The 21,184-nt window shown below is 57.5% G+C and overlaps 1 protein-coding gene across 3 annotated transcripts; it reads right to left on the bottom strand.

Moving 5' to 3' along the window:
• Positions 1-607: 607 nt before the first annotated feature.
• Positions 608-14,783, bottom strand: FOXJ2 (forkhead box J2). 3 transcript variants are annotated; one of them, XR_014027132.1, is made up of 12 exons: positions 14,384-14,783; positions 7,603-7,959; positions 6,223-6,297; positions 5,782-5,850; positions 5,219-5,359; positions 4,872-5,070; positions 3,834-4,118; positions 3,480-3,581; positions 3,141-3,344; positions 2,523-2,621; positions 1,647-2,224; positions 608-1,537 (listed from the first exon to the last, which is right to left on the bottom strand). XR_014027132.1 is itself a non-coding variant. In XM_081332919.1 (11 exons), the coding sequence occupies exons 2-11, from the start codon at positions 7,933-7,935 to the stop codon at positions 2,145-2,147; spliced, it is 1,587 nt and encodes a 528-aa protein (XP_081189045.1). In that variant the 5' UTR covers positions 7,936-7,959; positions 14,384-14,783; the 3' UTR covers positions 608-2,144. The 3 variants fall into 3 exon arrangements, 2 of the variants coding, with proteins under 2 accessions (XP_081189045.1, XP_081189046.1); XM_081332919.1 differs by having other exon boundaries at positions 608-2,224; XM_081332920.1 differs by lacking the exon at positions 14,384-14,783 and having other exon boundaries at positions 608-2,224; positions 7,603-11,417.
• Between the last annotated feature and the right edge of the window lie 6,401 nt (positions 14,784-21,184).

The raw sequence follows: 21,184 nt of genomic DNA, 5'->3' as shown, positions 1-21,184 counted from the left end.
AACGGTTAAACCATAAACATTCACTTTTTTAATTAAGAAAGCATGCACAAAAATAATTTTTGTGAGGCCACCCCCCTCCTTTCCTTGGCATCAAGCAACGTGGACCGCACAGAGCAATGGGCAAGCGGGGGGAGGGGTCTGACCCCTTTTCCTCAGGTAGACCGAGACCCCCACCCCACTGGTGGGGCACTGCCTTGGATCCAATCCTCCCCGCAGGATGACCCTGTTTCTTTACTCGGAAGGAAAGGGAGAACAAGGCAGATTCGGACACTGACCGGCATGTATTTACATATGCAAGAAGGAGCAGCTGTGTGGACGGAGAGCCTGATGGATGATCTCTTGCCTCCCCCCGAGTGACCCTTTGGGGGGGCCCCTCCTCAGAAGCCACCCTGCCCGAAATCTGTAGAAGCCATTCCTGCATCCTGCCCTGGGCAGCCTTCTCACGAAGGGGGGCTTCCTGCGCATCCAGCTCAGGGTCTCCCCTGAGACCACCGGACGATGCCCCCCTGTCCAAACTCCCCTCCCTCCTTCCCTCCCTCCTTCCCTCCCACGCAGCAGCGAGCTGGATGCTGCGGGAACCGGCCCCCTCCCCCCCCACGATGGTTCCGCTCTCCCCCCACCCCACCCCCACAAAGCAGGCTTGCAGCTGGAAGGGCATGCAGGGCAACGAGAGGTCCAGCCGAGAGAGACACACTGGGGAGGGGAAACCAAGCAATGCGCTAGGGCGCCAGGGCCGGTTCAAAATGGAACCCCGGGCGGGCACCTTTTCTGGCGCCCATGATCGGAAGGGCCTGCGCGTGCCGTCCATTAAGCCTCTGCCATTCCCGATTCTCTCTGGAGCGGAAGGGGGCGTCCAGCTTCCCTTCCCAATCACGGACTTTCCCGTCTCCTTCAGAGACGGGCCCTTCGCTGCAGGAGAGGTTCAAATCCGCACCCTCCAAGTTCTGCCCGGCACGACGTTCCTCTTTTTGCTTCACTTTATCCACCACACAGGAAGCATCACTTGCTTAGCTATACAAGGCCGGGGGGGGGGGGGAGGGGGTGTGTAAAAAAAACCTCTTCCATTTTTGCATCACAAGTCACAACACGTTCCAGCAAAATGAGCGGGGGGGGGGGGAAGTAAAATCCAGAAGTTAGAAGAAAAAAACCCTTGACGGGGAGAAGAGTACGATTCTTCTTGATTTGTCTGTCTCATCTGCGTATTCAAAACGAGAGCCCTGCCGCCTTTGGGGAGGAACGGAGGGGGGGTGGGACGAGCCCTGAGGGGTCTGTCCAGCGGTCCTTGCTGTCCAGTCCACCTGATGCGGAGCAGACCCCTCCAGTGCCTCTGATCTGCCAACGGCCGAAGTGCAAAACGGCAGGGAGTCGAAAACGGGGATGGCCACCAGCGCCCTTCTCTCTCAGCGGCAGCCGCACACCCCTGCCGCCTCTGCGTGCGAGTAGAACCGGCGGCGTCCTTGCTTCCTGTTCCAGCCTCTCTCGCTCTCTGCAGGCCCGGTCCTCCCATCTCGCCACTGCCCTGGCCTCCCTTCGCTCGCTGGTGCAAGAAAGCGGGCAGATTTCTGCTTCAGACCAGTCCAACTCCCGCCCCCCCCCGCCAACACACACACATACGTCACAACATTTAGGAAGAACATAATTCTTACAGACTCTCAAGATCCACGGGCGCGCTCACTTCAGCAGCCGTCAAGAGAGTCCCTGGCCACCTCGAGGGGAAAGAGGGATTGTACAATGCAAGGGGTGACAAAGAGGATGATGATGATGACGATGATGATGATGGTGAAGATGACGCCCTCTGTTCTTTGGAAGTCTCCTCCGGCACCAGGGCCGTCCTCCGACTTGCATCCAGACAAGGTGCTCAATCAACGCGTAAAATCCGAAGCTGGCAGATAGAGCAAAAAGGGCTGGGTACAGCGATGATGAGGATGGTAATAATAATATAACAATAATAATAATAAGGAAGAAGAAGAAGAAAAGGAGGTAAAAACAAGGAGCGCAAGGAAGATTATCTTCGGCAGCATCTTGTGGCAGCTTCTCTGGCTGAAGTAGAGAATATATATCTATATACAGGCAAGGAAGGAGGCCAAGCGCCGGCCCGGGGCGAAAGCCCTCCAGGAGGGGTGGACCGCCGAGTCTCTCGCTTGCTAGGTGATCAAATCCCAATTGAAATCGTCAGGGATCTCCTCGGGGGCACCGGGAGGGGGCCGCGAAACCAAATGATGACCTGAGTAAATTGCACAAGCGGAAAGACGGGAAAGAAGGAAGTGGTTTAGTCAGCTGGATTCTTCCGAACTCCCCCCGCCCTTTCGAGGGAGCCCTGATGGAAGTAGCCCATTTAGCCCAAAGAATTTAAAGGGCTGAACCTTCCTGAGGTTTCGCCTCGATTCAAGGCCGGCGGCCGAGGAGTGGGCAGGCCGGCGTCCGGAGAGTCTGCCAGGGGAACTGCGAGGAGCCTCTGCCCAGCAGCTCAGGCTGAGGCCGGCTGCCTCCCCAGCTGGGCGCCGACTTGGGCGTCTCCTTACCTGGGCGATTGTACCCTGGCGAATCCTGGGTGGGAAGAGAGTACATCGGAGAGGGCCCTGAGTACAGGTGGGGAGGCGCTGGCTGACCATACGAGTTTACTGGGGAGAAGAGAGACAGGGAGGGAGGGTCAGCTCTGAAAATCCCTTGGGTGGGCAGCGGGGCGCGTGTGGTCTTTTATGGTGTCTGCTTGCTTCCCCCCATGATGAATATCCGGTGCATGGCAGGCTTTGTAACTGGAAAGGGTTAGGGTTGCCCGGAGCCCTGCCCCCTCTGCCCCCCCCCGCCCTCCAGGACTGGGACAGAGGTTGGGGGCCTCATTTGGGCAGCTGGAGACAGAGATGTCTAATGGGGCCTCCCCACCATCCACGGGGCTATCCCCAACCTCAGAGACGGGGTCATTTTTAAAAGAGGAAGGGAGAGAGGGGAGAGTCCCGAGGCAAAGAGGGGGCTCCCCAACACTGAGCCGCTGCGGAAGAGCGGCCCTGCTCCCCGTCAACGAGGCCGCCCCAGAAGGACCCCGCGTTCAATGTACGGAGGGTGGCCGAGAGGTCAGGGAAACGTTCTTCCCGCTTCCGCCCCCAGGACCCGGCCCTGCTTGCTGGCCTCGCCCTGCCCACCTTGGCTCATGGGCTGCTCCTGCTTGTTGCTGTTCATGGCACAGGACTCGGAGATGCGGGGGGGCTGTGGAGGGGGCCCCCCCAGGTGAGGGAGCTGCCCGGTCTGGGTGAGGAAGTGATTCAGGGAGTCGCAGAGGTTGGCAATGTGGTGCTGGTCTAAGGACCAATTCTTCCGCTCGGCCTGGCGGAGGCTCTCCATTAACTCTGCAAGAGGGGGGAAACTGCCCATCATTGCTCCGCCCACACCAAGGGCCCCACCCCCTTGTGGAGGAGGGCGGGACCCCTTCTCCTCCCTCCCTCCCTCCCTTCCCCCCACCCCCGGGAGGGAGATGCCCTCACCGGAGAACTGGGAGTGTTCGATGCTGGACCAGTTGAGTCGATTGACTGCCTTGAAGCTTTCCTTCAGAGAGTCCATGTTGGAGCACCAGTCGGAGGGAAAAGCTGGCGGGGGGAGGGGGGGAGAAACAAGGCCGGCAGAGGAATGAGCTGCCCATTCGCCCCCTCCCCCGAGGCCTGCCCTCTCCTCCCCCGGGCTCATGGGGTGCGCCCCAATGCACCCCAGGGCCGATCGCAGCGTCGCTCAGGGCAGCAGGCGGAGCATGGTGTGGCTCCTCCCCCCTCAGGGAGCAATTTCGCTTTCCGTCCCGTTAAAATGAACCGTCGGGCGACACGTCTCCCCGGGTGGGAACTCACCAAAGCCGGCGTTATTGAGGGAGGCCTGCGACTGCGGTGGGTGGGCGTGGGGATGATGGTGCTGGTGGTACCCTCCATGCTGCATGGCGGAGGGGTGCAGAGACATCACGGGAGGGGGGCCGTAGCCGTCCCCCGCCTGCTGCTTGCTGCCCTGGGACTGGCAGCTCTCCGAGGTGGGAGTGTGGAGGGGTGGCACAGCTCCGACGGAGGGGGGCCCCTGTGGCTGCTGGTACATGTAGTAGCTGTGGTTGGAGGGCTGCATCTCCCCCAGGAGGGAGGAGAAATCTGAAGGGAAGATCAGGAGGGAAACGTTCACGGGGCACACAGGGGACGGGGGGGGGGGGCAAAATGCTGAGCCAAAAGCTGCCCTTTGTGTGTGTGGGGGTGCAGCTGTGGTGCAGGGAGAGCGCCCGTTTCCTGTCTCCGACCGTTTCTGGGCCAGGGTGTGGTCAAGAGCCCTGCGGGTGACCACAGTGGGGTGATCCAAGCTCTGCTGGCCCCACTGCGGCTGCCATCTTGGCTCTTCCGGTGGCAACTCCTGCTTCAGATGCCACATCCGGCCCAGCAAGCCCCTTTGCCCCCCAAGCCAGCTCTGCTTCCTCCCGAGAAAAGCAGGTCTGCCCCACAGCACAAGACCCGGCTCAACAGGGCGCCCTGCCAGCTGTGCCCCCCTTGGGCCCAGGGAGCGGCTTCAGAAGGCTGACCTGTTTGGGGCTGCTTGGGGCAGAAGAGTTTGCCCTCCTCCTCCCCCCCTCAAAGGAGGAAGGCCACCTCCCACCCCAGGCTGCCTGCTGCTCCCTCACTGGCCTTTCCCGGGCACTTGCTGCCCTCCCCCAATGAGCAGGGAGGCAAAGGGGAGGGAGAGGAAGGGGGGGAGGCAGAGTGAAGGGGCCGCTTCATGGCAGCCACCCATCCCCACGAGAGGGTCTCCAAGCATCCAGCGGCCCCCAGGTGGCTCCGAGGAGCCGGTACCAGGTGCTGCTGGCCCACCTCTCCTGCCCCCTCCCCAGACCCCCCCCCGGCCCCGCCGCTGCTCACCGTGCTGGGAGGAAGAGGACTTCTCGAGCATGGACTTGTAGAGATTCCGGAAGGACCAGCTCAGGTCCTGGAAGTTGATTTCGGAGTAGGAGAACTTCAAGTCGCTGCTGGTGCTGTAGTGCGGAGGGGGCACCTCGCTCCCTTCACGGCCTTGTCCGCCCGCCACCGTGGCCGCCACCTCCCCCGGCCCAGCGCTCTGCTGCAGAGGACGAGCAAGTGTGTGTGGGGGGTGAAACGAGAGCACCGGGGGGGGGCACCTGTTCTGGGCTGCTGGATGGGGCCAAGGCTCACCGTCCCCCGTGCCCCCACCCAGCCAAATGTCTTTTGCGCCCCGCCCCCCCACGCACCTGTCCGTAACTGCCCAGAGGGGGTGTGCTTTGCAAGGAGAGCTGCTGGTTGGACTCGGGGGAGAGCGATGCCTCTGGGCCCAGGGAGACGGACCCCCGGGGGCTTTTGCTGGCCTCCTGATCCGGGGAATCCTGTGACAGCTGGAAAACCCAAGCAGGCGGCAGTTCAGCAGGCGGGGAGGCGCCAGAAGGGCTGGCGCAGTCTCCCAAGGAAGGGGCCTCCGGGGCAAGGGCCCTCCCTGCTCCTTCCCTGGGGGCCAGAGGGAGCCTCCAGAGGCCGCTGGCCCAACATTTAATGAACACGGTTTGATCAGGGCTGGAAGTTTCAGAAAAGTGGTCAAGTGGTCAACTGAACAGGATGGTCAAGCAATTGCTCAATCAATGGCATCTCTTGTGTTTCTTTAAGCAGGAAGCTGGTTTGGGGGATGCACCACTGAGCTGTGGATATACGTGGAAGGAACGGGGGGGCTCCTCGACTATTTTGGGAACGCTTTTTTCGGTGCCCCCTGGGGAGGAGGGACCCGCTTCCCCCCCCCCGTGCTCTGCTGGAGAGGCAAACTCACATCGTCATCCGGTGGATGGCGCCTCTTCCGGGAAATGTCGGGGCAGGTGTCAATCGTCCAGTACGAGCCCTGAAAAGACAAAGGGGGGGGGAATGAAGCCTCTGCTGGGGCCGCCTGCCGCACTTCCCCTCTCTGGCAACAACCAGGCCCCCTGTGGTATTTTCAGCCCCATCATCCCCAGCGAGTTTCGGTCTTCCTCTTGGGAGGAACAGGCTGGTCCGGGAGGGCCGCTGCCGTGGGGGAAAGAGCATGACCCCCACGGAAAGGGAAGGGGGCCTCCCGGGCGAAGCTCCTGTCCTCCTGCCTCTGCCTGCTGCCTCCAAAGTCCCCCCCCCGCCCCTCGGGTCAGAGCAGCTTCTCCACCCTTCTCTTTTGCCTCACAGGGGTCCAAAGAAGGCGAAGGGCTCGAAGAAGCCCCTTTGTGGAGGAAAGCCAGCTCACCTTTCCAGGGTCGTCCCGGGGCCGAGGCACTTTCCGGAAGCATTTGTTCAGCGAAAGGTTGTGCCGGATGGAGTTCTAGGAGGAGAACCGGAGGAATTGCTGCAGCAGTCAAGCAGCTGCTCAGCCCCGCCTCCCCAACCGTCCCTCCCCACGCCTTGCCCACCGCTGGCGGAAAGGGGTCAGCCCGGCAGCTTCCCCACCTCCTGCGCCTCAGCCCGCCCCGCCACCCCCCCCAGCAATCCAAGCCCCCAGCCCCCAGCCCCAAGAACCCCTTGGCCTCTCCATGGGGGCTTCCGGCCACCGAGGACTCTGCAACCTTCCCCAGCTTCGGCCCAGGGAAGGCAGCTGCGGCCTGAGGCTCTGGAAACCTTGGGGGGGGGTGTCCCCTTGTTCTCTGCACCACCAAGCAGCCAAAAAATTGTGGGTCAAGTTTTGTTGGGAGCAGCGGCTGGCTGACCTTCTCTGGGTGGGACTGGCCTGAGTGAGACCTGGATGGCAGACACCCCCCCCCCCCGATAAAAACACTGTTTCCAAAAGGACTCGGGGAAGTAGATCTGTGTCATTTATCTGTCTTATTCTGTACTGTAATCATCTCAAATCAGCACAGAAACGCTCGGCAGAGAAACGAAGGAAGGAATGTCACTTGTTGACAGATTCCCGCCCTGCTCGCTTCTTCAGGCCAGGCAAGACAGGCCAGGAAGACCCCCAACTCTGAAAAGAAGCAGGACTTTCCCCACAATCTCCTGCCTGCCCAGTTTCTTTTTATGAGACTTCCAACCCGGAGCCCCCGATTCTCGTATCTCCAGTCCCCGATCAGCCCGTCTTCTGAAAATGTTTCCGGATCAAGACTTAATCCTTAATCCTCAGACTATGGCTGCTGTCTGCCAGAAAACCAGGCTCCAGCAGGTACTGTTGCCCAGACAAGGTAGGCTAGCGGTGAAAAAGCTTTACTCCAGCAGCAGCAAACTCTCGATAAAGAAACACGAGGACTCGCAGAGAGTCGGCCCCGAGCCTCTGGGGCTTCCGAAGGGCAGCTGCATCCCGCCTCTTTTACCCCGCAGTCCCCGACGGGAGAGAGATAAGAGGTGGGCATCACGCCTCCCGTCGCCCCTTCCTTGTTCCAGCCAGTTTTAACACCGGGCGCTATTTTTCTTATAGGTTTGCTTGACCCTTTTTTTTTTTGCCCTGCAACCCAGGGTCCGTCACAGTGCAGCCACACAAATGTTCTAAATAAATAACTACTTGTATAAAAAAAGGCTTCCCATCCACCTCATGCGCACAGCCTCCTGGCTTTGGCTCAGTCGAGCCCTCCCTGCACTGGGGGCGGGCCACAGCAACGAGGGAGCCCCAGGCCCGGTGTGTGGGTGTGTGTGTGCTCACCTTCCAGCCGATGCCCGCGTTCTTGTAGTAGGGGAAGTTGTCGCAGATCCAGCGGTAGATTTCGCTGAGGGTCATCTTCTTGGCGGGCGAGGAGTTGATGGCGTAGGTGATCAGGGTGGCGTAGCTGTAGCGGGGCTTCCCGTCCTGGTGGACGGCGGCCTCATCCTTGCTCAAGGTGGCGTTAGGGTCCGTCGGAGAGCCAGGTGGACACTTCCGGCCAGCTCCCGGGGCGCCTGACTGGGAAGCCCCCCCTAATTTCTCAATGGTGGCCCGAAGAGTCAGCTGTGGTAGCCAGTCGATGGAGGTGAGGCTGCTTTCCAGGTCGGAAGCCATGACCCCGGAGGGCAAGACCTGTGGCTGAGGCAGAAGCACAGACGGGAGAGGTGAGCAGCGGGCCGGGGCTCCTGTGGAGGCCCAAAGCCGAGGGCCCCCTCCTCAAGGCTTCCAGGTCGAAGGCCGTGTCAGAGCCACCAGGGACGCTGCCTGCCCTTCCTCACACCCAGGACCTCGGGGAGGGAGGGGGAGGGAGGCAGCACCAGCCCCTGGGAAAGAGCGCCTGCCAGCCGGCCACCCTTGTCCTCGCAGGGGCCGAGCTGGCCATGGAGCCACCCGGGACGCCTCCCGCCAGAACAATTTATCCGAGATATCAGGCACACCTGAGGGGTCCCCTTCTTCCCAATATTTAAACAATCTGCCAAGAGCAGACCGTAGTCCCCAGGGCTGAGATGACACTGCCAAGACCAGCCACGTCTGGAAAACTATGGGCTCTTCAGGGTGGGGGGGGGAATCAAGAAGGGGGTCTCCTTCCGGGCCAGGGAGATGCTACTAGTGCAGAGGAACAACTCTCCTGCGCAAAGGGGGCAGGGCAAGGATCGTGGCCTGTGGGAACAGCACCCACCCTTCTGGAGGAAGGCCTGCACTCCTAAAGACAAAGGCCTTTTCGGGGGGGGGCTCTCAACCGAGCCCTCTAAGGGTGGAAATCGAGATGAGAATGAAGTTTGCTGCAGATGCCTTGAAATGCCGCCTGCTGCCCATCCTAACCTATGAGCTTCTTCACTGGTTTAGGAGAATTTAGAAAAAGAGCAAGGAATTCTGACTTGGCATATTAATTTCGTCACTGGCCTCTTTAGTCAGGACTGAGGCCTCCTCGACTACGACAAAGCCGCCTCAGAAAGCCCCGCCTGGTATGAGGCCTACAGACGGAGATGGCAGCCTTCAGATTTAAGAGAAAACTGTTTTCAAATGCACCTCAGGATTTTAAGAAAAGATTTGTGTTATATGATATATCGTAAAAGGCCCGCGTTAGGTCTCTCTTTCCAATATAACTTATAATAAAGGAGAATATTTGCAGCTCTGGGTTGACATGAGGGGTCCTTGGTGCTCTCTGAGCTGGCTTGTTTTCTTGCAGACGTTTCGTGACCCAACTGGGCCTTGAATTATGCATTCTCTCATATCGGTAAACTACTAACCCTTATAGCTTTTTCAACACAGCCTTAATTCAAAGACAATTAGCCACCCACGAAAAAAATGAACTCAAGTTAAATCAGTTATGACTAAGCTTAGAATATCCTTCAAACCAAAGGGTGGGGGGAGCTGATTTGAACAAATGCAGTTCAGTGACAAGGAAAGGAGAGTTCTGCACTTACGTAGGAAGAACCTGATGGACAGAGAAGGAGACAGACCAGTGTTTCTCAACCTTAGCGACTTTAAGATGTGTGAACTTCAACTCCCAGAATCCCCCAGCTGGGCTGAGTTGGAGTCCACACTTCTTCAAGTGGTCAAGGTTGAGAAACACAGAGACAGACAATGCGGTGGTCACGCTTGTGAGGAGAATCTGAGCGCTGGGGTCGGCCTCGCATTAAATCGGAGCCAGCAACGTCCTGCAGTTACCGAAAGAGCAACGCAATCCCGAACTGCGTCAATAGAGAGGAATAACGCTCCACTCTACGTCACAGCGATGAGAGCACCCCAGTTCTGGTCATCCCAAAATGAGGAGGATGCTAAAGAACGGGAAAGAGCGAGGGAAACGTCATGAGGATCGTGAGGGGCTTCGTAGGCTGAATTCCACTTAGAATGATGAAGAGCAATTATGTTTAGCTTAAGGAAGAGAAAGCGGAGAGGACACGCGACAACCTTCCAAGACCTGAAGGGATGCCACGGTGCAGAGGGTGGGACAAGAACCAAAGAAGGGAAGCCTTACAGAGGGAGAATCAAACTTAAAATAAGGAGGAAAATCCAGGCGGTGGAACTGCTGGGCTCGCGTCGCTGGAGGTTTTCAATGGAAGGTGGACCGCTCGTTCCGTCTCAGGTGGTCTGCAGATTCCTTCCCTGGGCAGGGGTCTGGCCTGGGAGACCTCCAGGGTCTCCTCCAACCTTTGAGTTCCGTGAGCCTCTCTCTGCCCCTGGGCCCAGGCAGGGAGGGAGCTTCCCTCCCGCCACACAAGCAGCCTTCTTGCTCCTCGGATGCTTTGGGGGCCTCCGTGAAGGCCCATTTGGAGTCTGCTGAGCAGCCCTGCTATTATTACGAAACATGCTGCCCTGTCTATTCTTAGTGACTGAACTATTTATTTCAGTATTAGCTTTCCAGGTCTGAAGCACCAGGAGATGACCAGCTAACCCTTTCAAGATCAGTTAGGCCATTTTCAGCACTCCTTGTGAACTGGACGCTTGCTACGTCTACAAGGCAAGGAGTAAAACGTAGAACAAAACCGGACTTCCAGTGCTTGAAAGCAGAACGGATAAACTCTTGGGGGGAAAAGGATAGAAGAAAGCCCACCAAAAAGTTAAGAGAATCAGAGAGAGAGTTCCAGCTCCAGGGGGGAACACCAAGGGCCTTTGGATAAAGATGAACTAAATGAAACTAAATAAATATAAAAGAAAATAAACATGAATATATCAGGAAAGGAAGCACAAGAGATTAGCATAAAGCACTTGATTCATGCTATAAGCAGGTAACAAGCCACTAAATTTGGGAGGGGGGTGGAATCTCCTGGCACCACGTTTGAGATACTAGAACTAGACTTCCTTGTTTGGAGAACCTTGAGGGTTGGAACGCACAATTCAATCTGGGGAAACCCACAAGGACACAACTGTCTGGGCCTACCACGAAGGACATATATTTTGAAAAATAGGCTGTTCTGGTCAGATTTATCTATAAAATATTTAAAAACTACTTCAGTGACCAAGATATTAAAATAAGGAGCCTAACGTAGTCTATATAGCAAGACTATGAACAGAATAACTCCTCTCTTCTGTGGGGTGTGCAATTTTCTCCTTGAAAGCAAACAAAAGAAAAATCTAAGCCGATGACCGGCAATTTGCTGCTCACTAAACTACATTTCCCAGAAGCCCTTGCCCGTTGCCAGAAGGCTGATGGGAAGCACCTGAAGTCATCATGTTGCTGTCCTGGTTCAAAAAAATTAACATCAGGGACGTTGTTTTCTCATTTTTTTATATACATTAATATAAATTGTCTTATACTAGGATAGCTTGCTTTAATTACTCTTTTGCTGTTTTTATGTTTATAAGCTTTACTCTGCCCAGATACCTTTGATTGTGGAGTGGATAATAACAAGAACAACAACATTCAAGCTTGAATATAATTCTCTCCCTTTTATCACTAAAAAGAAGAATGCAACATAAACAGATTCATAATATCTGATTTCAACACAGGACAGCTGCAAGATTTAATGGTAAGATACCTAAACTGCAACAATGAAGTTCAAAACTTGTTCATGTTTTGATTATTTAGTCTGAAATCTAACCTAGCAGTTTAAATGTGGATTCCTGCTGAGAAAAACTGTTACAAAACAGCCCTGAGCGTTTGTGAATGCTTTCTGCAATCTGTCTACAAGTGTCATGAAATTTGCAATGAAAACTCCGCCGGGCTGCTACTCGGCCATTACGGACAATAGGACAGCCCCTCGAAAGGCCTGTGAATCCACAGCCAGTTCACAATAGAGGAGGCATTCTGCCGATGGTCTCATCAAATTAATCAAATTAATCGGTACAGAGATCAAAGCTCTTACGAGAGGGACCTGGTGCATCTATGTCTTTCCCGCGGTGGCTCTTCCTGCCATTGCAGACCCCTGAACGCCACCTCACAGCCTCACAGCCAAGCCGGAAGGCGCTGGAGGTGGGCGGGCGGGCTGCCTTCCTGCCCTCCAGAGAGACCCAGCAGCGTTTCTCCCCACAGCCATGGGCCCGTGTCCAGCCCTCTTCTTTCATTACATCCATTAAAAAGCTAATTTAAGATATATTTAAGTCTTCTATATGCAAACTTTGTGTTATTTTGAAAACAGTTAGCATATTTTTGAATATCTGGATATAAACCATGCAAATGCCACGAGGCACCCCAGACCAGAAGATGCAGCTGTTACGTTCTGGAATGGGAACCTCATCCTGCCAGGAAGTGGAGGAATTCTTGGCACGTGGGAGCAAGGAATGAGTGACTGGGGAATGGCACTCTGCACATGCCCCTTGCCCTGTTGTTCACTGCAAAATGAGAAATTGTTATCCATTCTTCTAAGCAGAAGGTATGTGATTTTAAAGTACCTGCCCATTTAATCAAACAAGTTAAAAAAATCTAGCACAATGAATCCAGCAGATAATGTCTTTGTAAAGCCCCCCAAACAATTGCCAGTTTGTCTTAAAACTGCCTTTTGGCTGCTATGGAAGTGAACTGGCCCCTCTGTTGTAGATAAAAAGATAAAATATTTCCTTGAACTGAAATGAAATCTGAAAAGAGATATTTAAGTGCTCATTTTTAAAAATCAACATAATCTTTTACGATCTTTTGTTCTTGTTAAAGCAACTTCTTCTATTGCTGTAATTTAATCGTAAGCCATTTGGCAAGAGTCCTAACTAGACTGTGTGCATAGAACTTGTGTCTGAATAAATATGTGAAGAATTGTATGGTTAAGACGGAAAACTGCAAGTAGTTAGCCCTAAGAGCTAAGGCAGGTCAGTTTAGAGACTAAACATCGAACTACTAGACAAAAGCAATTGTGAAGAAGTACACTCTGTTGCATTCACACATTGTACTAAGCCATGATATGGTTGGCTTGCTTTCAGCTTCAGGTGATATGAGAACAAAAGCCGTGAATAATATACATAGCTAGCCTGAATACACGGCGTGTTGTGTTCCCCATTGTAACCGCCATTTAGACTGAGGTGTGATGGAGACTGATGGAGAGTTCCAGAGCTCTAATGCAGAGTGGTCTATTTAGCGGTTTGAGGGGGGGGGGGTTGGCTTAGTGTTGGCTCTCCAACTTCTGGGGCTGGTGGGCCCCTTAGGGATCCTGCAGAGCACAAGGCAGGAGAGGAGAAACTGTGCCAAACTGACTGAAACCGATGGTGGCCAATGGTGGCGACAATTTGCAAGGCAATGAAAGCTGCTGCTTCTGTCCATTCCTATTTCAGCTTTTGCCAACAGGTCATTCCGAAAAGGAAAGCAATTACTAAGCATGATAGAAAACATAACCATTAATACATTTGACCCTTTCTTAATTAATACGGGGTTTCTCTTCTGCCACTTAAGTTTTTTCAACTCCCAATGCCAGAATTTTATGAATGCTGTATGAATTACGTGTCACAGTTTTGCAAGCACAGACAGCAGGAATCTAACAGCTCAGCTGAGAATCCAGCTCCTGGCTTTACTAGCAGACTCCAGCAACTAAATTAATTTACCCCTGGGGTGGGAAGGAGGAGGTGACCTGAATATACCCAGCCAAAAGCAAAATCCGCTCCCACCCACTTGTAATCGACTTTCTGGGGTCAATCGGTCCTTCCCCACTTTTATTTCCATTAAGAAAGGCAAGAGGCTGACCACGCTGGTCCAGAGGAGGGCAGGCCATTCAATGAGATGGTTTTTAATAAGTTTGCAGGGAGAAAGAAGCGTTTTCTAGCTGTACCAGGAGAAATGTCTAGCAAAGGCGGAGGGAGGAGGGAGATTGAGATGTGCTGATAAATCTTTGGGGATCACAGGAGCCGATGGGCTCATTATGTAACAGCAGCAGCAACATTTTCCACCACAGGCAGCTGCAGTGGGAGAAAGTTGGGAAACCACGAAGGCAGCCCCAACAGCCAGCCAGGCTCCTGAAAGAAACTCCTGCTGCTGTTAAGGGTGGCCAAAGTCAAACCAAAAAAACCACATTATCTTGTAGCATCCTCTGCCTGCCTGTTCAGATGACCAGCTTCCCTAAGCCCCAACTCCGGACATAACTCCACTTGCAGGGAAAAAAAATAGCTCATTATGAACAACCCCCACCCCCATGTATTGCATGTCTTTTCTGGGGGGGGGGAGAAAGAAACCACCTTTTCAGTTTTCTAGGAAACCACCACCCACTTAATGAAACCGTCCCGCAGCAGCTCTTGCTTTCCTGGGGCCAGAAACGGAGATCGGGAGGGGGGGCATCCCATCCACTGCCCCTCCGCCAGGAACCAGAGGGGGGGGTACAGCCGGGGGTCCCCCTCTCTGCAGCCCCTCTGTCCCGGGGGAGGGGGGCTTCGGCCTTGGGGGGGTCAAGGGGGGGTCGCTACGTCCCCAGCGGGGTCCCCTCCCCAATCCGCCTCCGGGCAGCCCCCGCCCCCGCCCGCCGCCCCCGCCATCCGGCCGCCGCCTCGGGCTCCCGCGCGGCCCACACCCGCCTCCCCGCCCAGGCCCGGCCGGGCCCTCCTCAAGGGCATCGGGGCCGGGCCGGGGCGCCAACGGCTCCGGCGGGAGAGGCCGCGGCGGCGCCCAGCAACCCTCCCCGACCGCCCCGCTCGCTCGCTCGCTCACCGGCCGCTGCTCAGGGAGAGGCCGCCTCCCTCGCCGCCTTCGCCGCCCCGCGCCCCGGCCTCCTGCTCCGCCCGGCCCTCGGCGCCCGCCGCTCCCGCATCTCCGGCGGAGCGAGCGCCGGGCCCGGCCTGGCCGGACCAGGAAGGGCGCGGCGGAGGCCTCCTGCCTGGCGAGGGCCGCTGCGGACGACGCCGGCAGGAACAGCCGGCCCGGCCCCGGAGCCTCGCAGCGCCCGGCCCGACCCTCCCGCGCAGCACGCCCGGCCTCCGCCTTCGCCTCCGCCTTCCCCTCCGCCTTCGCCGCCTCCGCCTCGGCTCGGGCTCGGTGCGCGCTGGGCCGCGGCTCCACTGCAGGCCGCGGCTCCTCCCCGGCCGCTGCTCCGCCTCCCCGCGGGCCGCGTCACCCGCCGCCCTCCCCGCCTTAAGGAGGCTCCCTCGGCGGCGGCGGCGGCATCTCGGCGGGGAGGCTGCCGGGCCCGCTCCGCCCGAAGGAGCCGCAGCTTCTGCGGGGTCCCTCGGGGGGGAGGGGGCGGAGACCCCCCCGGGGGGAGGGGGCGGGCGGCCCCGGAGGGCCGCGGGACACCGGGTGGCAGGTCGGAGCCCCCCCCGCGCATCGCCCCCCCCGCTCACCCCCCCCGGGGGCGTTTGCTGCGGCGGGGGAGGGGGCGGTCCCGCCCGCAGGTGGAGAGAGACACCGCTCCCCACCCCCAGCGTGGCCCGCTCCAGGGCGGGGGAAGCCCTCCGCCGGGGGTCCTGCCGCCCCCCCATCCGCGCTGAACCGCCCGCCTCCCCGCCCGGCGCTCACCGGCTCACGCTCGCCCGGGGGGGCGCGCGTCCAGCAGCAGCCGGGAGGCATCGCCGCCGCCGCCCCCTATTCCTCTTTGGCCCTCCCGGCGGGGCTCGCCCGTGCCCGGGACACGCGGAGTGCCGCCTCTACCGAGGGGCGGCTCCTCCGGCAGCGCCCGCTCCGCTGAAGACGCCGGGGCCACCTTAAGCGCCCTCGACGCCGTCCGGGGGCCGCGCGCGGGCGCCTCTCCCAGCCCCGTGTGGCGGGCAGCCCCGGAACGTGGGCCGCGGCCGCCGGCGTAGAGAGCCGGTGGAGTCGCGGCCGGCCTCCCTGCCCCGACGCCCCTTCCGGGCAACCTCGGGCGGTGGCAGGGAGCCTCCGGGGCGCGGACGGAGAGGCCGCTCGGCGCGGGGGGAGCAGTCTATCTCTGGGCGGCCGGGCGGGGGAAGTTCGCTTTGGGGGATGGCCCGGGGGCTTCGGGGCCTGGCCACTGTCCGGGGCGGGGGCGGCGTTTCTGCACGAGGCGGCTTTTAGATTCGCTAGCCTCGCCGGGAAGGATGCTCGTCTCCGGTTGCTCCCGCGCTTGAATTCCACGAGGAGCTTCAAGTGCTGCTTCTGCCTCTTCCAGTCACACTCAAAGCCCTTCACGAAAAAATCCGGTGTGTCTAAGTGACGCAATTAGATTTCACGGCCACATCGCGCAGAGATGCCGAGTGGCGTCGCGGGAGGAGAGCTTTGAGGCGGGAGAGGGGGGCCAGAATGTTGAGTGACTCCCTCGAAGGGATCCCCCGGAATTGTATATCTAAAACATCGGAAAGAGTTTCTGTTGTGGGATACAGCCTCTGTACGGGGGTGGGAGTAGACTTAGGCAGAGGGGAGCCCAGCGTTCAAGAATGGGTGAGGAGTCCGGGGGGTGGGGTGTCGGGAGTTACGAGGTGTGATCCCCCTCTCAATTCAGGGGAGATGGAAGTGGGGAAGGCGAGATGGGGGAGGTGGGGTGGGGACGGGACTGGGGGCAGCTACATGTGGCAGGTGTCGTTCAGGACAGGTGGAGAGATGGCCCCCCACCCGCTCGAAAACCCTACATGTCCTTGGAAGAAGGCTCAAACCACTACAATCCTCAAACGCCAAATATTTCCCGCAATCGACCTCCAAAACTAGCACGACTGGGCGGGACCCGACCGGGGTCGCCAAAGGAGCCGCGCTCGCTCTTCTTCCGCCCCCAGGCAAAGCCCGCCCTTCTTCCTCCTCCTCCTCAGCCGTTCCTTCTGTTTGGAGGAAGAGTCGCAGCGCCGCCAGAACGCCTAAAAGCCCCTCCGCCGCAAACCCAACTCTTGGCCGGGCGCCCCAGACGGAGGAGCGCAGGTTCCCTGGCCAATTGGGTTCGCGCTGGGCACCGAGGCTGCCGCGCGCCCCGTCGCCAGCAGGGGGCGCCCGAGCCGCTCCGGGCCCTCTAAGCCTGGCAGGGCGGAGGGGCAGGGGGGCCCCTCGGCTCTGGGAGTCTTCTCCGGCCGCCCTTGGCCAGCAGAGGAAGCCTCGGGCCCCGGCCCTCGTCGGGCTCCCTTAGCGGGAGAGAAGCTCCGGCTTGGCGGAGAACGCAGCTCTCCCACTTCCAAATGGCGCCCCCTGAACCCCCCCGCCCGCCCCGCAAAGCCCAGCCAAAGCCCTGCGCCGGGTCCAGAGCGAGCCGTCCCTTGCGCTTCGGACGGGCGGAACCGGAGCCCCAACGGCCGGCGGAGAGACCTGGGGGCGAGTTGCCGGCGCCCCCCCCCCCCCGCGTCCCCCGGCAAGGCAGAGGCAGGGAGCAGCGCCTCTCTTCCCAGCCGGGCTGGTGGCGGCCAGGGGCGGAGGGGGAGGCTGGCCGCGCTTCCCGTCCCTTCGGATGCCGGGCCCGGAGGGGGGCGATGGGCTTTCTCCGGCCTGTCCAGGGTCCCTCCTTCGGCTGGGTGGCGCGCCTGCGGGTCTCCTGCTCCCGGATTCGGAAGCCGGCCTCATCCGGGTTGGTTTAGAAGCGGCCCGCCTTCCTTTCCCCCCGGTGTTTGCCTCTTTCCAAGCCTTATCTTTGACTTTGAGACCATTCCGATAAAAAGCTGCGGCGGAAAACTGCCCCGGAGTAACACGTCCCACCTTCCACGGCCTGCAGGACTGCGGGGGGGGGGAGGGGGAGGGCTTTTCCCCTGCACCGCCGACAGCCCCCGTGGAGGTCAGCCGGCCCCCTGTGGTCGGGGAGAGCCAGCTGCATCCCGCCGCTTTGTCCCCTATTTTCCTGCTATATTATTAAAGTCCTTTGCGTTTTTTTTTAACACTGGTTATCTTTTAGATTACATTTTTCTATGTCCCTGCCAATGAATTAATTAAATCCTTTGGCAGAAAACTTTTTTTCCCCTTTAATGGATAGAAGAGTTCAAGGGAAGGAAAATCTCTGCACAGCTGAGGTGAGGACCCTCCGCCCTGCTCAGAGGGAAGAAGACCACCCGGCCGTCGGAGGGCTGGAACGCACCCCTCCCTGGAAGAGCGGAGCTCCTTCCAACCAATGTCCTTCCACCCCCAGGAGATGACCTTCGGTGAGGTCTTTGTTTTCTTAAACGGCACCACAAACTCTTCAGGGGTGGAGTAATAGGGAAGCAAACACAGCAGGTGTGCACACTCTGGTTCGGGGACCCTTGAAGGGAGAGCGGACCCTTGAAGGGAGAGCGCTGGCCTCCGTCTGCGGTTCCCACCACTGTTTTGTGGCTGCCCTTCTGGAAGAGGTCCGGTCAGATCCTCCCGGATGCCGGATACGACAAAAGCATCGTTTTCCCACCAAAGTTAAACAGTTGTGGTGGATTAAGAAGACAAACTATGGCTGAGAAGGAAGCCTGTTCTCATGTTTACATCTTCTCACATTGCACTTTGAGCCCCAACTGCCTGTGGATGGGGCTAAGTGCCTAGTCCTTAGTGAGGTTTTACTCTTGTCATGAAAAAGATTTGCTTTGTTGGAAAAAAAATATTTCTGGAAACAAAGAAACTCTGCAGCTCCAGACAATCTCCATTTTTCATCAAGAAATTAGCTGCCAAAATTGTACGATGTTTAAAAAGAAAAAACAGTGTTTCCAACTATACTTGTGAGCATCTTCAGAGGTAGAAGTCGGTTTTGCTTAAACAAACAGCAGAAATGACCTGCCAGAAACCCACCTGAGGGAGCAGAAGCCGATAAGGCCCTGGGACCAAGCGGGTTGGTGCTGCCATTCCTGGCAGCGGCTTCAGTTCAGATCCTCATGAACATTTCTGGATCAAGAGATCAAAGTTCAGAAAAAATATTGAACTAAAAAAAATAACTTTTTAAAAAAAGAAAATAGGAAGCAGCCACCATTTGCTGACTGGCATGGTCTGGGGTGGGCCTGGCAGGCCCCAATTCAGCTGAGGATGACGTCGCTCTGTGAGGCACCAGCAAAGGTGGTTGTGCCATGAAGGCAGCTTGGGTGGAGCCAGGAGATCCCCGGTGCAGTTAGGAATGGGGGCACACTACGACCCACCCAGCAATTGCTTGGTTTAAAGAACACTCAACGCACAAAAAAATGTTCCATTTTTCTTAAGAAACCAAAATACCAGTTGCTCACGTGCTCCTCCTTAACGGGGAGAGATCTTTGGGAACCAGATCAGACTCCAGGTGCCCTAGCTGGACAATTTCTAAAGGTTCACAAACCATCTGATAAAAGTTAGTCTCCTTTGAGCTGACTGCAGACAATTTAAACAATTTACAGGTTCCAGAGGGGCCCAGGACAACTAGCCAAGGGGCAACTGGCTGCAGGACAATTCAACCCTGTATTAATCATTTCACTCGGTTATTTTTATTATTGGTGACCACGTTTTCATTGAAATTATTGTAACGCTTGCATTTCTGGACTGACTTTATTATGATTGGCCACAGTTCCCTTGAAATTAATTTAACTTTTGTACTTGTTGGATTGTCCTGGGGGGAGTTGTCCCCTTGTGTTCCCTCTAGGTGCAGCCCAAGGCCGCCTGGCTGTGGCCCCTTCCTGGCCTGTCCCTTACATGCTGGCAGGTCCCAGATATAAAATGCTCCAGGAGGTGAGAGGTCAGTCACCTCCCAGGAAGCCAAATGGTCAACTTCAAACTGGACCAGGCCTCACGCTTCAGGCAGGGTCCAGCCCAGGGCAGGGAAGGGAGAGGAGCTTCCCAGGGCTCCTGCAGGCAGGCCCCCCTCCCCCAATGCCGGGAGGGGGCACAGCCTTTGCATGCTAATTGAGCAGAGAAGCAGTTCTCCCCCGCCCCCTCTGCCTCCAGGCCTTTTTCATCCAGTTTTTCCTGACTTCAGCCTCTCCCAGCCTCTGGGCCTCGGGTGTTTACCACATGCCCCAGGCAGCCTTCCTGCCCTGATCCTACCCAGGTGATCTCTGCACGGCTACAAGCTCCCAGGCTAGGAGCCTCCGTGGAAGGCCTGCTGCTTCCCAAGAGCCCCCTCGAGGAGCCAGGGGACCCCCATTTCTAGCATCAGCCACAGAAGAACCCAGGCCCCAGAAGGGCCGCCCCATGCAGTTTCTGGCAATGGGGCCTATGGCTTTGTGGGGTGGGCAGCTGCTTCAGGGGCCACAATGGGTCAGATCCACCAATCTTCCCTTCAGGATGAGTGGGCCTTCTGGACTGTGGGCTTGGTCAGTGTGCCGCTGAGCCCAGCAGGATGGGCCACCTGAAGGAAGAGTCTGTTGCCCAGTTGCTCCATCTGGCTGGATATTTGCCCAGCCGTGCACTAGCCAAGCTGGTCACTCTCTCCTCCACAAGGATGGAAAAGGCCTCAGCAGCATTTTTCTGAATCTACTTCTCTCTGCTGCGCTATCCGTGCCCCACGTCCACATCCAGAAAGACCAAGAAAACCAGATGTTCAGCTCCCCTGCTCCAAAAAGAGCAATCAGGGTGGGGCAGTCTGGATGCTGAAGGAAAGGAGGAGGATAAAACTCCATGTTTTGAGGCCACAAGATTCACAGCAGGAGGGGGGGAACCTTCACCTGTTAAGAGCTCCCTCAGCCTCCATTACTCTTGACTGCTGCCTCCTCCCCCTCCTCCTCCTCCTCCTCCTCCTCTTCTTCTGATGCCCCCTCCCAGATTGTTATTCGGTCAATTACATCTGCTCCTCTCTGTCCCCTTCCGGTTCCCTCCCCCCCCCATGCTGAGGTCATGCTGGATTTGCAATGAGTTGTTGCAATAAAAGATTTTGAAAATGCAGCGCTGCTGTGGCTTAAATACTTTCTCAACCATTTGCTAGCAATTTGTAACATTTAGCTCCGAAGTTGCAAATTGCTCCCTCTAGATTACGCTTTCTTTCTCAGAGATGAAATGTTATCCTTATGGTTGACTTCATTGTCTAATAGTTTACAAGCCTTGATACTTTGTGGCAGGGGCTGAATTGTTTTGCTTTGGTGTTTTTGGAACTTGAGAGTTCCCACCATCATCGCCATCAAACACGCGCAACACATCCTGGTGAAAAATGTTCACGCCGCCTGGACTAAAAAAAAATCCCGCCCACCTTCCTACTGAGACGTTTCTCAACCTGCATCTCTTTAAGATGGGCGGACTTCAACTCCCAGAATTCCCCAGCCAGCGTCCCAAGCGCAAAGCCTTAACAGGGAAAGCCCGCGGGGGAGGCGGCTAGCAGCCGCGGCCCGGAGCGGAGGGGTCTGGACGGCCGAGTCCCCCCTGCCGGGCCTTGGCCGGGCGAGGGGAGGGGAGGGTGGAAGCCGAGCGCCTTCCGTGGCCGGGACCCCGAGGCGCCCGCTCCCTCTTGCCCAGCGGATCCTCTCGGTCTCGGGGCCCTTCGGGGAAAACTCCCGGCGGCTCCAGCCCTTCGCCCGGGGGAGGCTGCTGCTGCAAGGCGGGTTGGGTGGGTGGGTGGGAGGGAGGGGGCAGAGGATATCTATCCTCCCGCCTGCCTCCAGGACTGGCCGGGGCTGCTGGGTCCAGGCGCCGGCTCTCCTCCTCCTCGTCCCGGTTTCCCACCGACAACAGCAGTCCTTCGGG

This window comes from Vipera berus (genome assembly GCF_964194415.1).
Source record: "Vipera berus genome assembly, chromosome: 7".
Lineage (NCBI taxonomy): Eukaryota > Metazoa > Chordata > Lepidosauria > Squamata > Viperidae > Vipera > Vipera berus.
The sequence above is the reverse complement of the archived record's forward strand: the minus strand, read 5'-3'. Positions and strand labels throughout refer to the sequence as shown.